The sequence below is a fragment of the Bradysia coprophila genome, unplaced genomic scaffold (genome assembly GCF_014529535.1).
Source record: "Bradysia coprophila strain Holo2 unplaced genomic scaffold, BU_Bcop_v1 contig_561, whole genome shotgun sequence".
Taxonomy (NCBI): Eukaryota; Metazoa; Arthropoda; class Insecta; order Diptera; family Sciaridae; genus Bradysia; species Bradysia coprophila.
The window spans coordinates 324,393-346,573 of NW_023503807.1; the positions used below are offsets into that span (position 1 = coordinate 324,393).

At 33.9% G+C, this 22,181-nt stretch overlaps 1 protein-coding gene across 1 annotated transcript; it reads left to right on the forward strand.

Moving 5' to 3' along the window:
* On the forward strand, nt 1–20,418 carry LOC119083163 (ALK tyrosine kinase receptor). Its single transcript, XM_037192807.1, has 15 exons — nt 1–1,567; nt 13,438–13,639; nt 13,715–14,197; nt 14,261–14,491; nt 14,669–14,814; nt 15,071–15,237; nt 15,300–15,487; nt 15,562–15,727; nt 15,788–16,359; nt 16,419–16,745; nt 16,810–16,914; nt 16,988–17,195; nt 17,264–17,867; nt 17,929–18,129; nt 18,204–20,418. The coding sequence occupies exons 1-15, from the start codon at nt 1,145–1,147 to the stop codon at nt 18,843–18,845; spliced, it is 4,665 nt and encodes a 1,554-aa protein (XP_037048702.1). The 5' UTR covers nt 1–1,144; the 3' UTR covers nt 18,846–20,418.
* Nucleotides 20,419–22,181: the final 1,763 nt, after the last annotated feature.

The following is a 22,181-nucleotide window of genomic DNA, read 5'->3' on the forward strand; positions in this document are numbered from 1 at the left end:
GCGTATATATATTATTAGTCTAATGTTGTGATACTCGTTGGGAAAACGCACGTAGAAGATGAAACGGTCGGAAAAATAATGATTATTTTCGTCCCCGGAATCGTATGCGCCGGCGCTGCTTCCACAAAACGTATTTCATTTGAATATAATGTGGGCATAGGAAAATCAGCCTTATGCTGATCGGCGACACGGTTGAAAATCGAATACCATTTCAGATGGGGGTACATCGTCAGCTTCCCGCTGTCAGGTGAGGTCGCCAGCAGTCATTGGTATTATTAAATTCTTTGCAAGAGGACATCCATACAATACATATTCTTCGCTAGTCTATCTGAAACTCTGTCGCGTTTGAGCATCAAACTTTTCGGTGTGTAATCGACAAAATATATTTGCTCAAAAGGATTTTTTGTGTGTGAAAATTGTGTCGCTCAAATAAAGAGAATATGAGGTACAATATTGATAAAAATGTCGGTTTAGTGATAGTGTTCCTGAATTAGGAAGAAAGTCTTTCAGTGTAAAAATTTGATGGTTGAGCAGGAAAAAAAATGTGATAGAGCTTTCTCGGTCACATTTACGCATTCGTTTTCTTCGCCACATTTTTCGTGTGTACGTGAAAAAAGCTACATCGTTTTTAAGGTTTAGCAAGGATACGTTGTCTGTGAAAATCAATCTATTCCACAAATTTTAGTGAGATGGTGATTAAATATTGTGTGGAAAAATTTGGATAAAAAAAAATTGCGAGTAAATACCAAAAAGGAAAGTTCTTGCAAGTTGTGGAACGGAGATGGATAGTTATTGTTTTGGCATTTGTTGATTCGTTAACTTGTAACGCTGCGCACATACGTTCCAAATTAAATTGTAGGAAAATAGAAGATTTCAGAAAATTAATAGAAACATTGATTGGAATTAACAGGCCAGTTTGGAACGGATGCTACATACTTTGTTATCAAGATTCTGCAAATCAAAAAAAAAATGAAATTTATTTTTCATTGTGTAAACCATGCGAAAAAAATTGAAGCTTAAACGGAAAAGACACGGAAAAACATGGTAGATTCGTCAAATTTCGAACAAACCATCGTGACCGAATGAAAACGGAAAAGTTAATTTTCTTTTAATTTTAAATTATAATTTCGTCGAAAAATCAATTATGAAAAATAAAATCCAGTTACTCTGCATCGTTGTCAATGTACTTCAATTGTTCGTCCCGGTACGGTGTCAACGCCCATTAAGTGCAAATAATGCATCATCGTCGTCGTCGTCGTCGTCATCATCCGGCACACAAACAATATCGACATTAAAACCACCATCGTATCAAGAAAATTTCCAAGAAAATTTCGATTCCGATTCAACTTCCTTAGCGTCATCCGGTGTAGCTATGGAAAATCCATTCTATCCGCTGCAAAATAATTCACCATTTAAACCGAATCGAGGCCGGAAAAACACATTTACCGACTTAAGGAAAAATTTATCGGCACAGAAAAAGTTGTGGGAACGACAAGGTGACGATCCGGAACAGAATGAAAATAGTAAAAATCCGTTGTGGGTGCTGAAGCAGAAATTTAAAGTTGACGTAAGTTAAGCGTATTAATATTCAGCATTCTATTAACATACCAAACATTGTCCATCAGATCTATCCTATCAGATAACGTTTCAACGAAAATAAGAAAGGTGCACGCATTGATAATAGTATTAGAATAGTCAAATAGACGAATAAATTAGACTTTGCTAGTCTACCGATTTTTCCGTATAGGTTCTGCAAATGAAGGTCAATGTTATTTTAGTGGAGTGGAGGGGTCATATTTTCGGGATGGTTGATATAGAGGAAAATAAATTTCATCGCGCCCAACGTAGACTTCGAACTGGAGCTGCATTTTGTGAGAAAATTGTCTGGAATTGACCGTCAAAGAAACCGGTTAATTTGTCACTAAATCTTCGATGCCAGTATTATGATTAATTACGTACCTGATGTAATCAAATATAAATTGAGATTTTATTTAGTTGTTTATAACCGATAAAATGAATAATTACGACAGTTTGTATACTATATCAAGGTCATGCCTTTAGTGTAAATATATTACTCTATTTGACATAACCAATATTATACTCATATGCTAGGTGCTTTGTCTGAGCTCTACTTTTATAGGCTGGTGATTAAAAACACTGGGATCTGGGATTCTGATTTTTTACAGCTATCAAAAATTATGTATTATCCATCGATATAATATAGGGTAGATAAGTAATGTCAAAGCTACTTTATGCGCAAAGATCACATGGATGTATGTGTAACGTAACTTACGTTTTGAGAAAGCGCGCGAAATAATGTCATACAAATATTTGAAAATAATTGAAACTCTGAATTTCTCAATTTCCTTTTCCTCTTCGTTTTGTGTTGTGATTCGTATTTTTTGCACTTGTATGTGTGCTATATTTCTGAAATTTCGTTCTTCGTGTCTCATTATCTACAGTATATTATATCGATGGTATTATCACATTTTTGTTTTATGTCGGATCTGATATTTCTTGATTCTAACATTCTGACAGCTGTTATATTGAATGAAATATTTGAATTCAATAGACTGTTATGATCAGAGCGAGAAATCCGAAGACTAGTTATTATAACTCGTCAAAGTATTTGATTCTCTTTCAACGTGGTACGTTGAGAGGACAGAAGACCAGTTTATTTTAACTTGCCTTGGGGTACTTGTCAAAATATCTTCTTCTCTTTCATCAAAACACTCTATATCAAGACTGTCAAATCTGTGGATCTAGAAATTATGTAGAATCTGTTGAAAACGTTAATGTGATAATAAGTAAAAATTGTTAAGTGTAACAGTCGGTCAAAATACCTGTTACTTCATTTGTCTCAGAATAACAACATAAATTTGCCAAATGATCACGCCGCCCTAATTGATAATAATTCAAAGTTTCACTGTATACTAACATAATTCACCACTTAAAGAGCGTAAATTGAACGATGAAAGCAAACACTGCTTAGCAACGGACGATCTCGGCGATTAAAATTTATTTACATTTTTTAAGTGGATTATTCTCACGTCTACAGGGAAAATGTTCAACATTTTCGCTATACTTAATATACTTGAGTATTACACAAAATAAATATATAACCTAACATACTGTACAATTTCTTTGTCGTCGTCGTAGCTCGACAATCTTCATTCATTCATTTCAATATAACATACATACGTTGCGGGTACAGAAAGTATAAATATGTTCAATGGCCATGCATTGCATCTTCTTCGCTAATTGACAAATAATCTTAAAATAGCAGGAAGTGAGTAAAAATATTGAGAATTTTATTGGACATTTTAATAACGGTTGGATACACAAGAGCTGCAAGATGTAGTTTGCAGTGACTTTTAGAAGTATTCGTGGGTGTAACTCGTGGAACTCGTGTTGAAACATTTGATGTCTTTTTCATTGTGGTAAGGGTCTAGAAAACTTATACTAGTAAATGGTGATTGAACAGGTCCTAGCCGGACATTTTATTATTTGGAAAGAAATAATTTGCACCTGCCGATGTTCATATCGAATAATTGGAACATCGATGACATTTAATGCTTAGTTTCCTCTTACCAAAAAAGTACGCCGTGTGAGAGACAAAATTGATTTTTTTTTCAATTTTTTGTTTGTTTATTTGACAGTTCGCTCTCTCATGACTCTCTCACGGAGTACTTTTTGTTGAGTGGAGTGGGCACTTCAAACTCTGATAAATCTAAAATTGTGTTTTCTAAAGATGAACACAATTAGTGTTAGAATATTAAAATGTCGAGAATTTTATTTGTGTAAAGCGCGTGTACAAACTTTTTTCAATTATGTAAATTAGCACGGCAGAGTAAAGTGTAAAGCAGGCAGGAGCGCCTGATTTGACTAGGGACTTGAATTATCTAGTAGCCTTTGTGTTTTGCGAATAAAAAATTTCAATTTGAATCGATTTTCATGCAGTGTTACTAGGCCACTTATTCGGCCTTTCAAAAATGAACCGTTGCTGCCTGGTTTATTTTACTCTGCCGTGAAATTAGGCACAATTCAATTGACGTCGAAGATCCAAGCGAAGTAACATCAAATAGTTAATTGGTCCTTATGTTTGCTTTGTAAGTTTTTCTTCTAGATACGAAAGTAAATCAACAAATTAGAATGCGTACTAGAAGTTGAGAGGAATGCTCCAGATGTTGTTGTGTGGGAGTATATATTTCCCAAAGTACGAGAGCTGAACTGATTTTATATGCACTATCTGCTTCCAGCGCGCTTTGACTATCGGAGCAAATGAATATTGATATGTTTTGAATGTTTTTGGATTCTTCCGTTTCGTTGCAGAATATTCCGGCACCTGCTAGGTCGTTTCGTTTTGAGCCATCTGAGTACCATGATAAGTAATTGTTCATAGAAATTACATCCTCTTCCTTCCAATCGTCTCTGGAAGTGAATATGGTTGAGAGTTTTTTTTGTCAAAACAATAAGTTGGCTCTATATTGTCGTGAGGCATTCCTAGCAGCGGATTTTTCTGTATCATTTTGTTCCAGAGCTTAGCATGTCCGTAGTTGGAATTTATCAGGAGCGTGGATTGGTCAATAACCTAAATCAGTATGCAATTAACCCCTCCACCTTAATATTTAATTTATTTAAATATTGGACCTCTTACAGAAATAAAAAAGAAACTTTTCTGATTTCACCTTTATAAGGTAGGTCGTACCCTTTTGACTCATCTATGGGATTAATTATTAATTAATCAGTAAAACAGTCTGTTATGTAGATGTCTCCAAAACGGTTTTAATCCTATATTTCAAACGAATGCTACATTTCTGGGAAATTTGATGGATCAAACGAGTGTCGCCTTTAATATGGAAATTGTAAATATACGTGCTGTGTTACGAACATGGTTATGATTTTGGTGCTCTTTTTTCAATATTGATTATGATTTGAACTAGTTGACTTTGTATTTTGTTTACATTTTAATTTCGAAATAAACTGTTAGAATCGGATTGAACGGCATTCAAACAACGTGTAGGCCTTCCACGGTGCTAAATCGTTGTACATTTTCCACATTTTACATTACAATATCAATTCAAAAATTATTTCTGCGTAGGTGTGTGTATGAAGGTTGTTATACTAATCTTGCAATATTTTATGTGTACTTTAACCTTTGAGTCGTACATTTTGTGTTTCGTTGGAATGCGTGACATTTTGTCAAATTTTCATTTGCAATGGAAGAGAAATGGGGATTTGGAAATGTTTAAAACATTTTTTTTTCCATTGAATGTAATTGGTGTAGGTATAATTGGTTAAATCTATAAATCCAAACGACAATTATATTCGTCTTGATACACAAAAGCACTAATTTTAATAAAAAGTGAATTTTCAATGAACAAGTTTCGCTGTAAAAATTTCTCACAAACAATTGAAAACAATCGACAAGCGAAAAAAAAGACTGCTCACCAAGACAGGAAATGACGATTTTTTCAGCACCAGTCCTAAGTTTTTCTTACGAGCGAAGCGAGTAATGAAAATTAGGACGTGTGCTGAAAAAATCCATTTCCTGTCGAGGTACGAACAACGTTTTGTGCATCGGACAACTGAAATAGACAAAATACATCAATTTACTTGAAAACACACACACTTCACATTCACCATATTAAATTTAATCAATCGTATAGTCATAGAAAAATTCATGTAATTCTTTTCCCGCACTATAAATCGTAAAGAAATGAAGTTTTTTCCCGCACGATATATAGTTCGGGAAAAACTGACATTTCTTAATGAAAAATCATGGCAAAATAGGTCGTATTTCAGTTGTCGCATGCCCAAAAATCTTTCACTTCATTTGTGTTAACATGAATTTTGCCATATATTCCATACTCCATATATTTTCAGTCTTGTCAATATGTATTTGACACAGATGTAGACAGCATATTGTGCGTGGTCTAAGACATTAGCTATAGGTCATCGTTGTCAATAGCAGACGATAAGGCTTGAAAAATGAGAACATAGGGCGTTTCTGCCGCTTCAACGGCGAGTCTACAGCAACGTCATCTGTTATCATTTCTCTGTGTTTGAAAGGCTGTGCGCTTTTGACTCTTTTTCTGTACAAGGACATGGACGTACAACTCTTTACGCATAATAGCAACGCGTTATACCAGAAGAAAAAATCAGACATATTTGGTGTTGCTATGTGTAGCTAAAGTAAGTTATCTCACTTTTATTTCATTTAACTTGTTATAAACAATTTAAAAAAAAAATGTCAAACAAACACATTACAAATTTAAACATCTAATTACTCAACTTCTTCCTTTTTCTTTAATAAGAAGATTTGTTTTCAACTTTTCCTTCTCTACTTTTTTCGGAGGCAAGAGAAAGATTGTCGTTAGCTAAAAATAAAAGAGACGCCTAACAAGTCCTTTTATTCCCCCTGCTCTTCTTTTTATGCTTTTCCGTTGCAAACAAATTGAAACTTAAATTTTCCAACAAAAAATGAATGGAACTGTAAGCAACACAGATCCAGTGGACACTACATCATACATTCTAAATGTAACAGAAAAAATGAATGAACACAGTAAAATATCTGGGAAACATCCTAGACAGCCGCATTAACTGGTTACCAAATTTAGATGAGCGATTGCAAGAAGCAACAATCGCACTATGGTAGTGCAGGAAAGCCTAATAAAATGTACAAGAAGCCATTTCCATCATTTGTCCCATTCTTAAGTGTGGTATTTTATCAAAAAACTTCACTTGATGTTGTAACTTTAAATGTAGCCCATCGCTACCAGTAAATTTTGTAAATTGCCTGATAACTTTAAGCTAAATGGAAAAATTGTGAATTGCAATACAATCATTCAGAACTTTGATTATTTTGATTGTACGTCTCAGAGAAAGAAATCTTTAAAAAATTTGCATATTGACATTGACAATTACTGAAACGTCATCCACAGAGCCGTAACCAAAAATGGTATTGTTGACGAAATGTTTGCAAAAATTACACCCGTTTTTTAATTCACTTTATAATAGCACTCTACCATTAGGTTCACCCTAAAATAACATTTTGCATTCCCATAAAAACAGCCTCTGCGTAGCTCATTTTTTTCTCTCTGATGCTTAAAAAAAGCGGATATCATATGGTTTCTATGTGGAGCCAAATTCATATTGCTTATAATGTGTATATGATGGAATATTTCTATAGCATCGAAAGGCCAAACGTAGATGTGTATAAAGATAACCGTAGACAAAAAATAATATTGATGCAGAGCCTCCAATATATGAAATATCGAAGGGATGTAAGATAAAGAGAGACAAATATTTATGTTGGCGTATCGCAAATCTTTAACGAAATTCCAATAGATTTGATAAACATATGTTCTATCGTGAACCACGTTACAGACGTTCAGCAAATTCTTTAAATTTGTTGCATGAAATGGAGAAACCTCGTTTTGCGTTCAGCAAATTTTTTAAACTACAATCGGTTCAGTTCAAATCACTTTATTTATTTTGAATTTTAATTTCGGCTGGACACGACCTATCAAAAAATTATTAGATCAGTTTTTAGATAAATTAATTTATTTTGCAGAAAAAATTAATTTAATTCAAGTTAAATTAAGAAAGCCTTATTGAAATTGCGAATATTGGCGAAGGAAAACCATCGCATCGACATGGTATGGTATGGTATAGCATAATTAATTTAATTTAAACGCTACACCATACGGCGCTGATATGTAAAATCAACTTGATAAAAACAAAATTCTCTTAAAATGGTACATCGGTACACACCAATTCGATTTTAGAGAGTGTCGTTGCCGTTACCACGTTACATTTTGTCGATTGGTATAGAGAATTCGCCTTATATCGAAAAATATCTTTCTTCGTTGCCATCATATAGTTCCTGTTCATGAATGACTCGTTTTTTAATTGTTCAAAAAATCCAAATTCAGACAACAACGATTTATGTTATAAAATCATTCCATTGCCGCTTGGAAACTGCCTAAAATCGTTTGTTTCATTTACGACATTAGCACATTTTTCATGTTGAAGTGTGTACCCGTGATCAGAACCGATACTCCTTGTGCCGAAACAAAAATCGAATATAACACCGTAAAAGAAAGGAAATTGTATCAATATAAAAACTGCGAATATTATAAAATTTGTTAATACGAGTTCAAGAGAGATATGTTGAGTCGATTGGAAATTCAAAAATATGTTGTGTCTCGTTCCGCTTGTGGTAAAAGATGAAAATATTAAAATTGTAATTTTCGTAGAATCATATAAATTATGGTTGGATATGATATTGTGGGCTGGATGATAGAGAGATTCTTTACATCGTTCGCTCTAAGATACGAAAGATTATTTAACGCATCGTGTTCGGTTAGACTAAAACCTGATGCTCTAAGAGGAATAAATTTCTCATGAGACGTTGTGTAACTTTACACTTCCGAAACAAGCATATTGAGTGTGGGAGTTTAGATATTCGGTGTTTAAGTTTAGGCTCGTTGTCTGATTGATTGATATTATTTATTTATTTGTAAGTCATTTTGATCGTGTCCTGTGTCAAACTTTTACATTTTGTTTGATGAATTCGAATAATAAATGTGTGCTCGTCTATATATTATTATTCAATAAAGCCTCATCTCTTTCGAATTACTAGAATTGATATTATTTTTTCCCCATTATGAAGACGTACTTTTAAGAAACATTTTCCGAATTCCAAATTGATGGAAAATAGTATTTTTCGTACCAAGACAGGAAATGACGATTTTTTCAGCATCAGTCCTCGCTTCGCTCGTAAGGAAAATTAGGACGTGTGCTGAAAAAAAAAACATTTCATGTCGAGGTACGAACAACGTTTTGTGCACCGGACAACGGGAATAGACAAAACACAATAATTTACTTGAAAACATACACACTTCACATTTTAAATTTGTTTAATCGAATAGTCATGGAAAAATTAATTCAAAACGGTTCTCACACGATAAATCGTAAAGAAATTATTTTTTTTCCCGCGCGATATATCATTCGGAAAACTCTGATATTTCATAACAAAAAAACATAGCAAAATATATCGTATTTCAGTTGTGCGGTGCACAAAATTCTATGTAGAAGGCTATTTTTTCTCTCAATATACGACATTCAATTAATACATCACTTCTCTTAAGCGCATAGATTTCCAATAAAGTACCTTGAGCTTAACGAACCGCAACATATATTTCAGCTGTCTACTTGACATAGGTACATAATACTCTTAAAATGAATATGTATGTACTGCAATCTCATTTTACCAAAGACGAAATGAGAATAATTATGTTCGTTAAACGATTGGCAAGCGTAGCATCTTATAATCAGTAAATCGATTTTGATTACTATTTTTGCTTGTAGTATTCTCTTGATGGGATGCGAATTCTTTTAAGTCGGTGTAGATAACAGATGATGACAAAGCAATTACCTTTCTAATGACACCCCACACGACCATGTACGTTTCGTGTACCTCGTCAAATTTCTGTAAGAAAAGTGTAAGTTTTCAGTCTTTTTTCGGTTGAAAACTTCAACTGTACATATCTCAGTGTGGATGAATGTGAAGCCCAATAAGACCTTAGTCACATGCATTTACCTTTCTAATGTAACCCCACACGACCCTACACGGCTTGTGCAACTGGAGAAATTTTTGTAAGAAAAGTGCATGTTGTCGGTTTTTGATCACCTCACACTAGCCACACAAGATTCGAAGAATTTTTTTGAAAGCTTCTGGAGCTGGAGTCGAATACCTTACATGTAAAAAATTCCAACGGAAAATGAGTCAGATTTCAGTCTGCTGTTTTTCAGAAGAATCCCTCGTAATGACAAAAATGGTTATTTATTCATGTCCTTGAATTTAGCACAAGATTAAAAACAAGATTAGTAAATATCTTGATATATCAAGATTTGGTGACACGAATCTTGATTCAAGATTTGTTTGACCGAATCTTGATATATCAAGATTTGGTGACACCGGTTCTTGTATATCAAGATTTTATTGGTTAACATCTTAAGGACTAGCGTCACCGTCCACAGAATTCTCCCTAGCAGAGCTTATGATTCTTTACGAAAAATAAATAACGTCTCAGGGACTCAGTGACGGTACTGTACAATCAACGAAAAAGGGTATATCTGCGTAGGGATTGCAAAACCGGTATTAAAACCGGAAAACACCAATGAAAAATGAAAAGTGTTATTTGGCCTGAATACAAATATATCGTCTTCACATAAATTTCCATAAAAAAAATTTTTTGTAAAGAAACATGCACAAAAATTTCGATTCAAAAAATTTTTCTCGAAGAAACATGCTCCATTTGGGCTAATTTTAAGTTACTGTCTTCACAAAAATTTCGATTCAAAAAAATTTTTATTGAAGAAACATGCTCCATTTGAGCTAATTTTAAGTTATTGTCTTCACAAAAATTTCGATACAAAAAATTTTTTATAGAAGAAACATGCTCCATTTGAGCTAATTTTAAGTTATTGTCTTCACAAAAATTTCGATTCAAAAAATTTTTTCTTGAAGAAACATGCTCCATTTGAGCTAATTTTAAGTTATTGTCTTCAAAAATTTCGATTCAAAAAATTTTTTCTTGAAGAAACATGCTCCATTTGAGATAATTTTAAGTTATTGTCTTCACAAAAATTTCGATTCAAAAAATTTTTTCTCGAAGAAACATGCTCCATTTGGGCTAATTTTAAGTTATTGTCTTTACAAAAATTTCGATTCAAAAAAATTTTTCTTGAAGAAACATGCTCCATTTGGCCTAATTTTAAGTTATTGTCTTTACAAAAATTTCGATTCAAAAAATTTTTTCTCGAAGAAACATGCTCCATTTGGGCTAATTTTAAGTTATTGTCTTTACAAAAATTTCGATACAAAAAATTTTTTCTCGAAGAAACATGCACCATTTGGCCTAATTTTAAGTTATTGTCTTTACAAAAATTTCGATACAAAAAATTTTTTCTCAAAGAAACATGCTCCATTTGAGCTAATTTTAAGTTATTGTCTTCACAAAAATTTCGATACAAAAAATTTTTTCTCAAAGAAACATGCTCCATTTGAGCTAATTTTAAGTTATTGTCTTCACAAAAATTTCGATACAAAAAATTTTTCTTGAAGAAACATGCTCCATTTGAGCTAATTTTAAGTTATTGTCTTCACAAAAATTTCGATTCAAAAAAATTTTTCTCTTTGGGCTAATTTTAAGTTATTGTCTTCACAAAAATTTCGATACAAAAAATTTTTTATAGAAGAAACATGCTCCATTTGGGCTAATTTTAAGTTCTTGTCTTCACAAAAATTTCGATACAAAAAATTTTTTATAGAAGAAACATGCTCCATTTGGGCTAATTTTAAGTTATTGTCTTCACAAAAATTTCGATACAAAAAATTTTTTCTCGAAGAAACGTGCTCCATTTGGTCTAATTTTAAGTTATGGTCTACACAAAAATTTCGATACAAAAAATTTTTTATTGAAGAAACATGCTCCATTTGAGCTAATTTTAAGTTATTGTCTTCACAAAAATTTCGATACAAAAAATTTTTTCTCGAAGAAACGTGCTCCATTTGGGCTAATTTTAAGTTATTGTCTTCACAAAAATTTCGATACAAAAAATTTTTTATAGAAGAAACATGCTCCATTTGGGCTAATTTTAAGTTATTGTCTTCACAAAAATTTCGATACAAAAAATTTTTTCTCGAAGAAACATGCTCCATTTGAGCTAATTTTAAGTTATTGTCTTCACAAAAATTTCGATACAAAAAATTTTTTCTCGAAGAAACGTGCTCCATTTGGGCTAATTTTAAGTTATTGTCTTCACAAAAATTTCGATACAAAAAATTTTTTATAGAAGAAACATGCTCCATTTGGGCTAATTTTAAGTTATTGTCTTCACAAAAATTTCGATACAAAAAATTTTTTCTCGAAGAAACATGCTCCATTTGAGCTAATTTTAAGTTATTGTCTTCAAAAATTTCGATACAAAAAATTTTTTCTTGAAGAAACATGCTCCATTTGAGATAATTTTAAGTTATTGTCTTCACAAAAATTTCGATACAAAAAATTTTTTCTCGAAGAAACATGCTCCATTTGGGCTAATTTTAAGTTATTGTCTTTACAAAAATTTCGATTCAAAAAAATTTTTCTTGAAGAAACATGCTCCATTTGGGCTAATTTTAAGTTATTGTCTTCACAAAAATTTCGATACAAAAAATTTTTTCTCGAAGAAACGTGCTCCATTTGGGCTAATTTTAAGTTATTGTCGAGCTAATTTTAAGTTATTGTCTTCACAAAAATTTCGATACAAAAAATTTTTCTTGAAGAAACATGCTCCATTTGAGCTAATTTTAAGTTATTGTCTTCACAAAAATTTCGATTCAAAAAAATTTTTCTCTTTGGGCTAATTTTAAGTTATTGTCTTCACAAAAATTTCGATACAAAAAATTTTTTATAGAAGAAACATGCTCCATTTGGGCTAATTTTAAGTTCTTGTCTTCACAAAAATTTCGATACAAAAAATTTTTTATAGAAGAAACATGCTCCATTTGGGCTAATTTTAAGTTATTGTCTTCACAAAAATTTCGATACAAAAAATTTTTTCTCGAAGAAACGTGCTCCATTTGGTCTAATTTTAAGTTATGGTCTACACAAAAATTTCGATACAAAAAATTTTTTATTGAAGAAACATGCTCCATTTGAGCTAATTTTAAGTTATTGTCTTCACAAAAATTTCGATACAAAAAATTTTTTCTCGAAGAAACGTGCTCCATTTGGGCTAATTTTAAGTTATTGTCTTCACAAAAATTTCGATACAAAAAATTTTTTATAGAAGAAACATGCTCCATTTGGGCTAATTTTAAGTTATTGTCTTCACAAAAATTTCGATACAAAAAATTTTTTCTCGAAGAAACATGCTCCATTTGAGCTAATTTTAAGTTATTGTCTTCACAAAAATTTCGATACAAAAAATTTTTTATTGAAGAAACATGCTCCATTTGGGCTAATTTTAAGTTATTGTCTTCACAAAAATTTCGATACAAAAAATTTTTTATAGAAGAAACATGCTCCATTTGGGCTAATTTTAAGTTATTGTCTTCACAAAAATTTCGATACAAAAAATTTTTTCTCGAAGAAACGTGCTCCATTTGGGCTAATTTTAAGTTATTGTCTTCACAAAAATTTCACATGGAAAACATCATCAGGGCTGTGACAAACAATTCATTGACAAAAAAAGCTATTCCGACAACTCTAATATTAAACTGATCGGCTCATTAAAAGAAGAAATTGTCATAGTCGGTTACAATTCACTAATTTAACACAATACTAAATACGATGCTAATATTTACCAATGTCATGTTCATCGATTCCATACAATTTCCGCAATTTGCAAAGTATCTAATTTTCAATTTCAATTCTAAAATAGCGTGCGTTGATACCACAACAGGAAGGCACACAAATGGAAGATGTGCTTGGTGTAAAATGTAATTTCGAAATTGATTGCGCTTGGACATGGGATGAAAATGTTCTTGATGGATTTACTGTGGTTACCGGTGCCAATTTAACGGATTCCAATCGTACGGGTATTATGCCTGGACCTGGTGCCGATCCCAACAATGACGCAAATGGTTCGTGTGATTTTTGTTTCTACTTTGTTGTGTGGGTTCTTTTTGTGCATAAACTTACGAAATATGTATTTCAAGGTCATTTTCTTCATCTTCGCCTGGAACCATCCACCAAGCATCGTACATTTCGATCTCCAACGTTCAGTGTCACACGGGAAAATTGCGTCTTAGAAATGTATATTCATCAAAGTTCTATGCAAAATGGTAGCTTGAAAATCGTCATTGAGCCCCAATCATCGTCATCATGGGTGCCAGCAGAGATCGCGGGTAACGATTTACGGCAATGGCAACAGATGCATTTCCGTATCGGTAGGGTGTCACAAGACTTTCAAATTGTGTTCGAAGTTATGCCAAGAGGATTGGTTGGCTCCCAACGAGGACATGTCAGTATCGACAATTTGTCGCTGAAGGGATGCTTCCCGGAGGGCCCGCGAACGGATACATGTAGCAATGCGTTGGTAAAATGCCAGAAAAATAAACGAGATCAGTGTCTCAAAACGGTGGCGGTATGTGACATTGATGTGGACTGTGACGACAAGGAAGATGAGCTACTAAATTGCGGTATGTTTGATGGCGTTTTTTCTTTTCGAAAACTATTTCACTAATAAAATTTTTCTTTCGCAGAAAAAATTCCACTGGGTGGCAAATGTGACTTTGAAAGTGGTTGGTGCGGTTGGCAGAATTCTGGAAAAGCCATTATGTTGTGGGAACGACATCATGGTCCAACGCCGACTGAAAAGACCGGGCCCGAAACCGATCACACGTTTCAAAATTCAAACAACTCCGGCCATTATTTATATGTGAACATGAATCAGCATCGGCTGAAACAAGATGGAACACCGGCTGATAAAGCAGGTAATGCATCAATGATTTGTTCTTCATTGATGATGAGCTATTTGTAATCTTCGGCAAGCAAAAATCTAACCGACTATATTCTGCACTCCGATAATCATCTTTATTTGTTATCTTGAAAATGCGTTTATCAAACGATCAACATCGAACCGAACATTAATCGAAAATCTCTTGTCATAGGGCTGAATATAAATCAACATGCCAATGATGGTGAGATGAAAAAGTTAGTCGGATTTGCAAGTAACGCCGTTATGAACAGTGTGGTTTTCAACCCACCACCTCAAGTTCATTACAACGCCAGTTCTCCATACGGAAATTCGTGCATGGTGAGAAATTTTATTAAGCCAACAACAAAACAGGTCTGCAATTCATTTTCGAATTTAACTGAGAAAAACCGAAAAATTCAAATGATCTTGTGAATTGACTAAAAATTACATTGAAGGAATCTGTACCATTTGTGCGGTGCACAAATTTCAGATTCCTTCACCGTAGGTTAAAGAAAATGGATAATCGTTTCGCCTAATTACGGCTAGAATTCATTCAATTTTACGTACTGATGCTGTACTTTCATCCGTTAAACAGGTTCGATTTTATGTACATCAATTCGGACCGAATGCAGGTAGTATCAATCTGTCGGTGGTTGAGATCAAAGAGAAGGAAAACATAACGACAACATTGTGGTGGAGTTCTAAAAATCGTGGTGACGATTGGAATCGTGAAAATTTGATTATGCCGAATATCACGTCCAAGTAATGGACACTGTACTTGCACAGTTATAAAAGCATCCGCTAACACAATACATTGTTTGCAGGTATTTCCTTCAGTTTGAGGCTCGAATGGGAATGAGAATATATTCTGATGTGGCCATCGATGATTTTTCGCTGAGTCCTGAATGTTTCGGTCTTAATATACCGATCGACCAATTGGATGGATATAATTATTGGGATCCCAGATTGCCAACGAACAAACAGACACACAGAGACTTTGTAAATAAATCATGTAAGTGGAATAAGAGTATAACTTTGTTAAAAGGTTTGCTGTATCGATTTGATTCAAACGATTTTTTTCTTCAGTTATTGAGCTAACGTCTTGTGGAGCCAGAGGAAGAGATGGTCCTCGAAATGACGATTGCAGCGAAAGTTACAAGGAAAAGGAGCTTCAACAGTCGATTAAAGTGCTCGAAGACTCACCATTCAAAGGTGTTCAGGTGTGGAAGGTGCCGAGCGAGGATTATTACACGTAACACTCATGGCTATTTGTCAAAATTCAAACCTATTTGTACATTTTAAAACATTACAGAGTAATTGCGAAAGGTGCTGGAGGTGGGCTTGGAAGCGGTGGTGTTGGTTCATCCCGTGGTGCACTTGCTGTATCAGTGCTGGAACTGCATAAAGATGAAGAAATATACTTTCTAGTGGGACAGAAAGGTGAACATGCTTGCATCAAGTCAATGGGATATCGTGACAAAGAATGCGAACCCAGAGACAACGATTCATCCGATCAGCATAGGAATTCAAAAACGAAGCAAGTCAAGAATATGGTTATTGAAGATGGTGCCGGCGGTGGTGGCGGTGCAACTTACGTGTTTGTACTGAATTCTGTGAAAGAAGTCATTCCGTTAGTTGTTGCTGCAGGTGGAGGTGGTTTAGGTATCGGAAGATATTTCGATGATCACGATCAGCACGGTCGAATTTTCGATGCGAATGGAATTGATGTTAGTGGAGAAATGATTGGAGAGATTAATAAGACTGGTGGTCCTGGCGGAGGATGGCGTGCTTCCGATGATTATGCTTTGAATGTTAACACGGGCGCATCTTTATTGGAAGGTAGTAGAGGTGGCATTCCGTGTTATCCGGCTAGAGGAATTCATGGTGGGTACTTCCATTTTTGCACAGTCGAAATGGAAACTTAAATCGATGTTTTTATTTAGGACAAGGCGGTTTTGGTGGTGGAGGTGGTGGTTGTAACACTGGAGGTGGCGGTGGTGGATATGCTGGAGGAGATACTCGAGCAACGAAAAGTAATGGTGAAGGAGGAACATCTTACGTTTGGATGAAACGCAGTGTCCCGGAATTGACTTCAGTAGTGGCTGGAGACAATAGTGGAAATGGAATGGTTATTATTATCAGAGCCATCAACTCACCAGGTTGTGGATGTGATTACAGATGTGTTGTGCTTGATGAATTCGGTGCTGATGTGGCCTGCATTTGTCCGGAAGGATCGAGATTAAAAAAGGATAATCTGACGGCTTGTGAAAGTGGGTTTACATAGTTAGCAAATTGTCGCAAATATATTAATCCCTGTTGTATGAACCTTTCCAGTAATATCACCGTTCGAGGAATACCCAATGAACTATTTGATGATAATTTTTGCCGTTGTTTCAGTGCTGCTATTCGTCGCATTAAGCTGGTTGATCTTCATTTTATGTAAGCTTACCTATTTTTAATGATCCCATTCGTAATCTGCGTGAATACAACTAATTTTTTGTTGATGTCACAGATAACCGTTATCAACGAAAAAGGGAAGCGGTTAAAAGACATAAAAGACTGTTAGAGCAAGATCTGCAATTGAGTCGCCTGAGACATACCGCCGACGAATCAGCTCTAACAAATTTTAATCCGAATTATGGATGTGATGGTATTCTGAATGGAAATGTTGACGTGAAAAGTTTACCTCAGGTTGCCAGAGAAAGTCTGAGGCTAGTCAAGTTAGTATAAAATGCCTTTCATCTTTCGCGTTATTCGTGCCTTAACATTCTCACAATTCCATTAACAGAGCACTAGGTCAGGGTGCATTTGGTGAAGTGTATCAAGGACTATATCGTCATCGCGACGGTGATGCAGTAGAAATGCCGGTGGCAGTTAAAACGTTGCCGGAAATGTCAACGGGTCAAGCTGAGGCCGATTTTCTAATGGAAGCAGCCATCATGGCCAAATTCAACCATCCGAACATTGTGCACCTTATAGGTGTTTGTTTTGATCGACATCCTAGATTCATTGTGTTGGAACTCCTCGCTGGTGGCGATTTAAAAAACTTTTTGCGTGAAGGACGCAGTAAACCGGGACGACCATCTCCGTTGACGATGAAGGATTTGGTATTTTGTGCAGTAGACGTAGCAAAAGGATGTAGATACATGGAGAGTAAACGGTTCATACATCGTGATATAGCAGCTAGAAATTGCTTGTTGAGTAGTAAAGGACCGGGTAGAGTTGTTAAAATTGCCGATTTTGGTATGGCTAGAGATATTTATAGGTCAGATTACTATAGAAAAGGCGGGAAGGCAATGCTTCCGATAAAATGGATGCCGCCGGAGGCGTTTCTTGATGGAATTTTCACTTCGAAAACTGATGTTTGGTCCTTTGGTGTGTTGCTATGGGAGGCAAGGCTAACATTTCATACTTGAGTGACGAGCGTGTGCTAAAAAATTATTATTTTCACAGGTTTTCAGTTTGGGATTGATGCCGTATACAGGCTTACCGAACAGAGATGTCATGCAATTGGTTACTGGTGGCGGTAGATTGGATGCAAGTCCTGGTTGTCCTAATGCAATTTATAGAATCATGGCTGACTGTTGGGGTCCATCGCCAGAATCAAGGCCAACGTTTTCAAATTTACTTGAAAGACTAAGCGCGTGTACCCAGGTAACTATGACCACTTCTTTAAAAATACGTTTCAAGATCAATACAACTCGTTTAAATGTGCAATTTGTTCCTAGGATCCTGAGGTCATGAACGCTCCGTTACCGAGCTTTTTCCGACCACCATCAACCGAACGTGATCAAACAATAATGCGGCCACCAAACGATGATTACTGCTTAACAGCTCCCAACTCCTCAGACTATTTAATACCTTTGCCTGGTCCACGAACCGCAGCTGAACGATTACTATCCGAAGCGACTGGTGTGACACTATCTGAATCAGTGACAACATACTCAGCACCAACCGTAACATCGCCATCTGTTCCAAAACCGATGCAGGACTCGGGCTGCTGGGAAACTTCTTTCATCATGCCAAACTCAAAGTCTGATCAGCACCTACTGTCCCCAGACAATAGTCACACCTCATCAGACGATAAACTAATCAGTCTTGATACACCACAACAAACACCAACAACCATAAAACCTCCGCATTCGTTTAGCGACAAAGACCCAATCACTTTAGATCCAGCTTCGTTACCGAAGCAAGGTATGTCATACGCAAATGTTCGAATGGCTAGTTCGGCAGCGAAACAAAATGACGATAAAATTATGGCTAATGGATCGGTGCCAGCAGAAAATTTAAACAAGGCACCATTTACAATACAAGGCTTTAATGACCGTTACATGGCAAATGAAAACCATTCGGAAATTAGTTGTTAATAAACTTCATGTGATCCAGTGATAGAAGATTTATTGTGCGAATATTGTGTGCGACATGCTCAAAATGTGTGATCATCTTTTTTTGTTTCAAGAACAATGTAGGCTCACTACCTAGTGAAGAGAAAAGACTTTACGATGAAACCCCAAGTTTATTAAAACGTTTTACTAAAACATTGATAAAAACTAAAATAATTTAGATTTTCGTTTAAAAGCGGCCCCATGCTAACCGATTGAATCAGTGACAATACTTATAATTGATTGAAATTTGAAGAGAACATCAATAATCAAAATAGGCTTTAACAATCGCACCATGAGGCTGCACCTGGTAAGTACAGAAAATTAATAAGCACATCACTGTCAAAAATAATATCAATTTTAGGACCAGAGTCCTAATATTATTCCGAATTATTGCACTATAAAGATATAATTTACTGAAAAAAATATGGCGAAAAGGCTTAAGAGCAACGATTTCTGAGATTTCTGGCCAATAAAAACATTGAGCAATATCGATACTCGTTTCATAATAATGAAGAAAGAGCAACGATTACCTAAAAGCTGTGATTCAAACCCAAGTTTTTGACTGTTGAAACTGTTAATTGGTAAAAATGCGATTTTTTGTTGAAGATTTAACCGATTGAGTTTAACCGGTATCTTTTCATCAATCAAATCCGCTTATTTTTCGTAGATCACGAGAACAAGGTCTGCGTTCCAGCTGGGAATTAATCAATGGCTCTTAATCAGTATATTCTCAAATATTATGTCTTGAATTGATCATATCGGTTATTATAAGTGGTCGCCAATTTTGTGTTCGTTTAAGTCAGAGGTGAAAAATGCTCTTTTTTTAAATGAATAATGAATTTTATACGCTTAAAAATTTATTTAAAAAAAAAATACGAAAAATAAATAATAATTTATAAATAATTAACAATCAGAAGAACTCTGACAAATTAAATGAAAATTGTAAGTGTATTTGGCTTTTGATTTTGGTTAGGTATTTGGTTTTGAATAAGAGGCATGTTATGTTAACAAGGCAGCTCGATTGAGTTCGGTACTATTTTTTTAACCATACACTTGATTTATTATTTCAGCTGGTAATAAACAAACTTTTTTGGACGGTCGTAAAATTTTTCGATTGTCATATTGAATCATTTAAATATTCTTGGAAATTATGATGACTTGAAGTTTCTACAGGTATGCTGAAGTACATGGCCAATTTTGAGAAATTTAGAAAATAAAAATTGGCAATCATTTCAATTATTTAATTTTAATTTTGTTTGTCAATTTGTTCGAAAGCCGTATCCATAATCTGCAGTCAATTGCACTTTAATTGAAGATAATATTATATTAAATGGTGAAATCACTAAAAAAGTATTTCGTAACGAAATTAATGAAATAAATTTAAAATTAAAAAGAAAAATTATATGTGGGAAAGAATAATTAATAAAATGTTTAAACTAAAAATGAAAAGAAAAGATTTGCAACTATAAAACCAGAAAAGATACCTACAAATTGGTTTTAAATATGACATATACATATGAAGAATCGTTTCAAAAACGTCTCGTTTCGATATTTTTAAAAAAATAAAAATTATATCTTAAAAATTAAAAAGAACTTAAAGCAAAGTTAATATATTGAAATTAATTAAAAATTGAATAATTTATGTGATAAACAGTTTATTGAAAAAGGAAAATAAAGTGGAAGCATTATAATTTGATCGATTCTATTCATTTTTAAATAATTGTAGCTTTTCAAAAAATCATTTCGAAAACATTACAGTATAAAAGCTTACACATGCGCATTAGAGCTGTTTACTCGCGGTATACCTGCGGGTAATCCGTTCAAATGCATGTGTCTAAGCTTTTATACTGTAATGTTCTCGAAATGATTTCTTCGAAAACTACAATTATTTAAAAATGAATTAAATGAGTAGAGAATCGATCAAATTATAATGCTCCGACTTTATTTAAAGGAAAATTAAATTTAATTGATTTTTTCGTTCAATTTTACATTAGGAACAATGGGACATTGAAGTTTTCACAATTTCGATATACAACTTAATTCTAAGCAAAACATTATTCTACACCATGGTAAGATTATAAATATTTTTATTTTTAATAAATTATTTTCTGATTTTTAAAGTTCTTTCAAAAATGAAAAACGCTATACCTTTCATTCTACATCCCTTTCTTTCTCATGTCATTATTTGAAATTCTCTAACAAAAAATACTTTTGTTTTGGTTGAATTAGGGTCAAATATAAAATTCAACAATTTTTGTTTACAATGACATTCTCAATCCAAAAAAAAAAATACAAAACGTCAATGCCCCATTGCATCCATAACAAAGGAAAGGAAAGTATTGCATTAAAGTTATGTGCAGGGATGTTTCTGACTCACTTTTCTCATTTTTTCCAACTACTTAGAAAATCTGAAAAAGTGAGCAACTTTTTGCATCCAAAACCAACTATTTTCAACTAAAAACTCACTTTTTTTTCTTAAAATCATATTTTTTCATATTATTAGGCGTATATTTTTCAGTTAGGTCAGATTCTTTTCGTCAAAATTTTGCCTGCGACGCTATTCATTGATAATTCATTGGCCTCCACGAAACAAGAAAATAGAAAAACCATCTTTCTTCCTCACTACTAGTCTCAGCATTCCAATAATGATACCAAGCATTCACTGGTGAATTTACTTTTGCAGATATGAACACACTTCCTCTACTCGAATATTTTCAGTATTCAGTTTTGCAGCAGTTACAGCTGCTGTTTTATTTATTACGATAACTAATATAGAATAATGAATCTCTCGTCAAGTGTAGCTCTAAATTCTTGCTTCATACTGCTATGGCAGACTGTTTTTTTTTTAATTCTTTTAATTTTTTCGTTTTTTAAAGTCGTTGAATGTAAGAACCAAATATCTTATGGTGAGCTGGGAGAGACCAAACTTCCCAATTTTAAAAAGCTCGTACCCTTAAGTTATTTTCGTGCTTAGAATGACTTTTTACATGGATTACAGAATTACTTCGACTAATCGGCAAAAGTTGCCGCAGGGAGAAAGTAATATTTCCTTCTATATGAATGTTTTAACCTTAATCCAACCTTGAAATTCAATTAGGTTCTCTCCTAAAATTTTTTGTATTTTATTTGGATGTCGAAAATTATTTTCAGCGTTTTCATATTATATCATATCTACATCAAAATTTTGCTTATTTGTTTTCCAATTGTAAAAAGTATTGGTAAAGTTCAACTAAAATTAACTAAAAAAAGCTGACTTTTTCCCTTTTTTGGTAAAAAATTTGAGAAGCATCCCGGTATATGTGTAAAACAAAAAAAAAG

What these genes read in the sequence shown, in the direction of transcription:
- LOC119083163 (XM_037192807.1), top strand. Translation starts at nt 1,145, where the DNA reads ATGAAAAATAAAATCCAGTTACTCTGCATCGTTGTCAATGTACTTCAA. An exon ending in AGATGAGCTACTAAATTGCG is followed by an intron (nt 14,198 to 14,260) that starts GTATGTTTGATG and finishes TTTCTTTCGCAG; the next exon opens with AAAAAATTCCACTGGGTGGC. An exon ending in AGACTTTGTAAATAAATCAT is followed by an intron (nt 15,488 to 15,561) that starts GTAAGTGGAATA and finishes TTTTTTCTTCAG; the next exon opens with TTATTGAGCTAACGTCTTGT.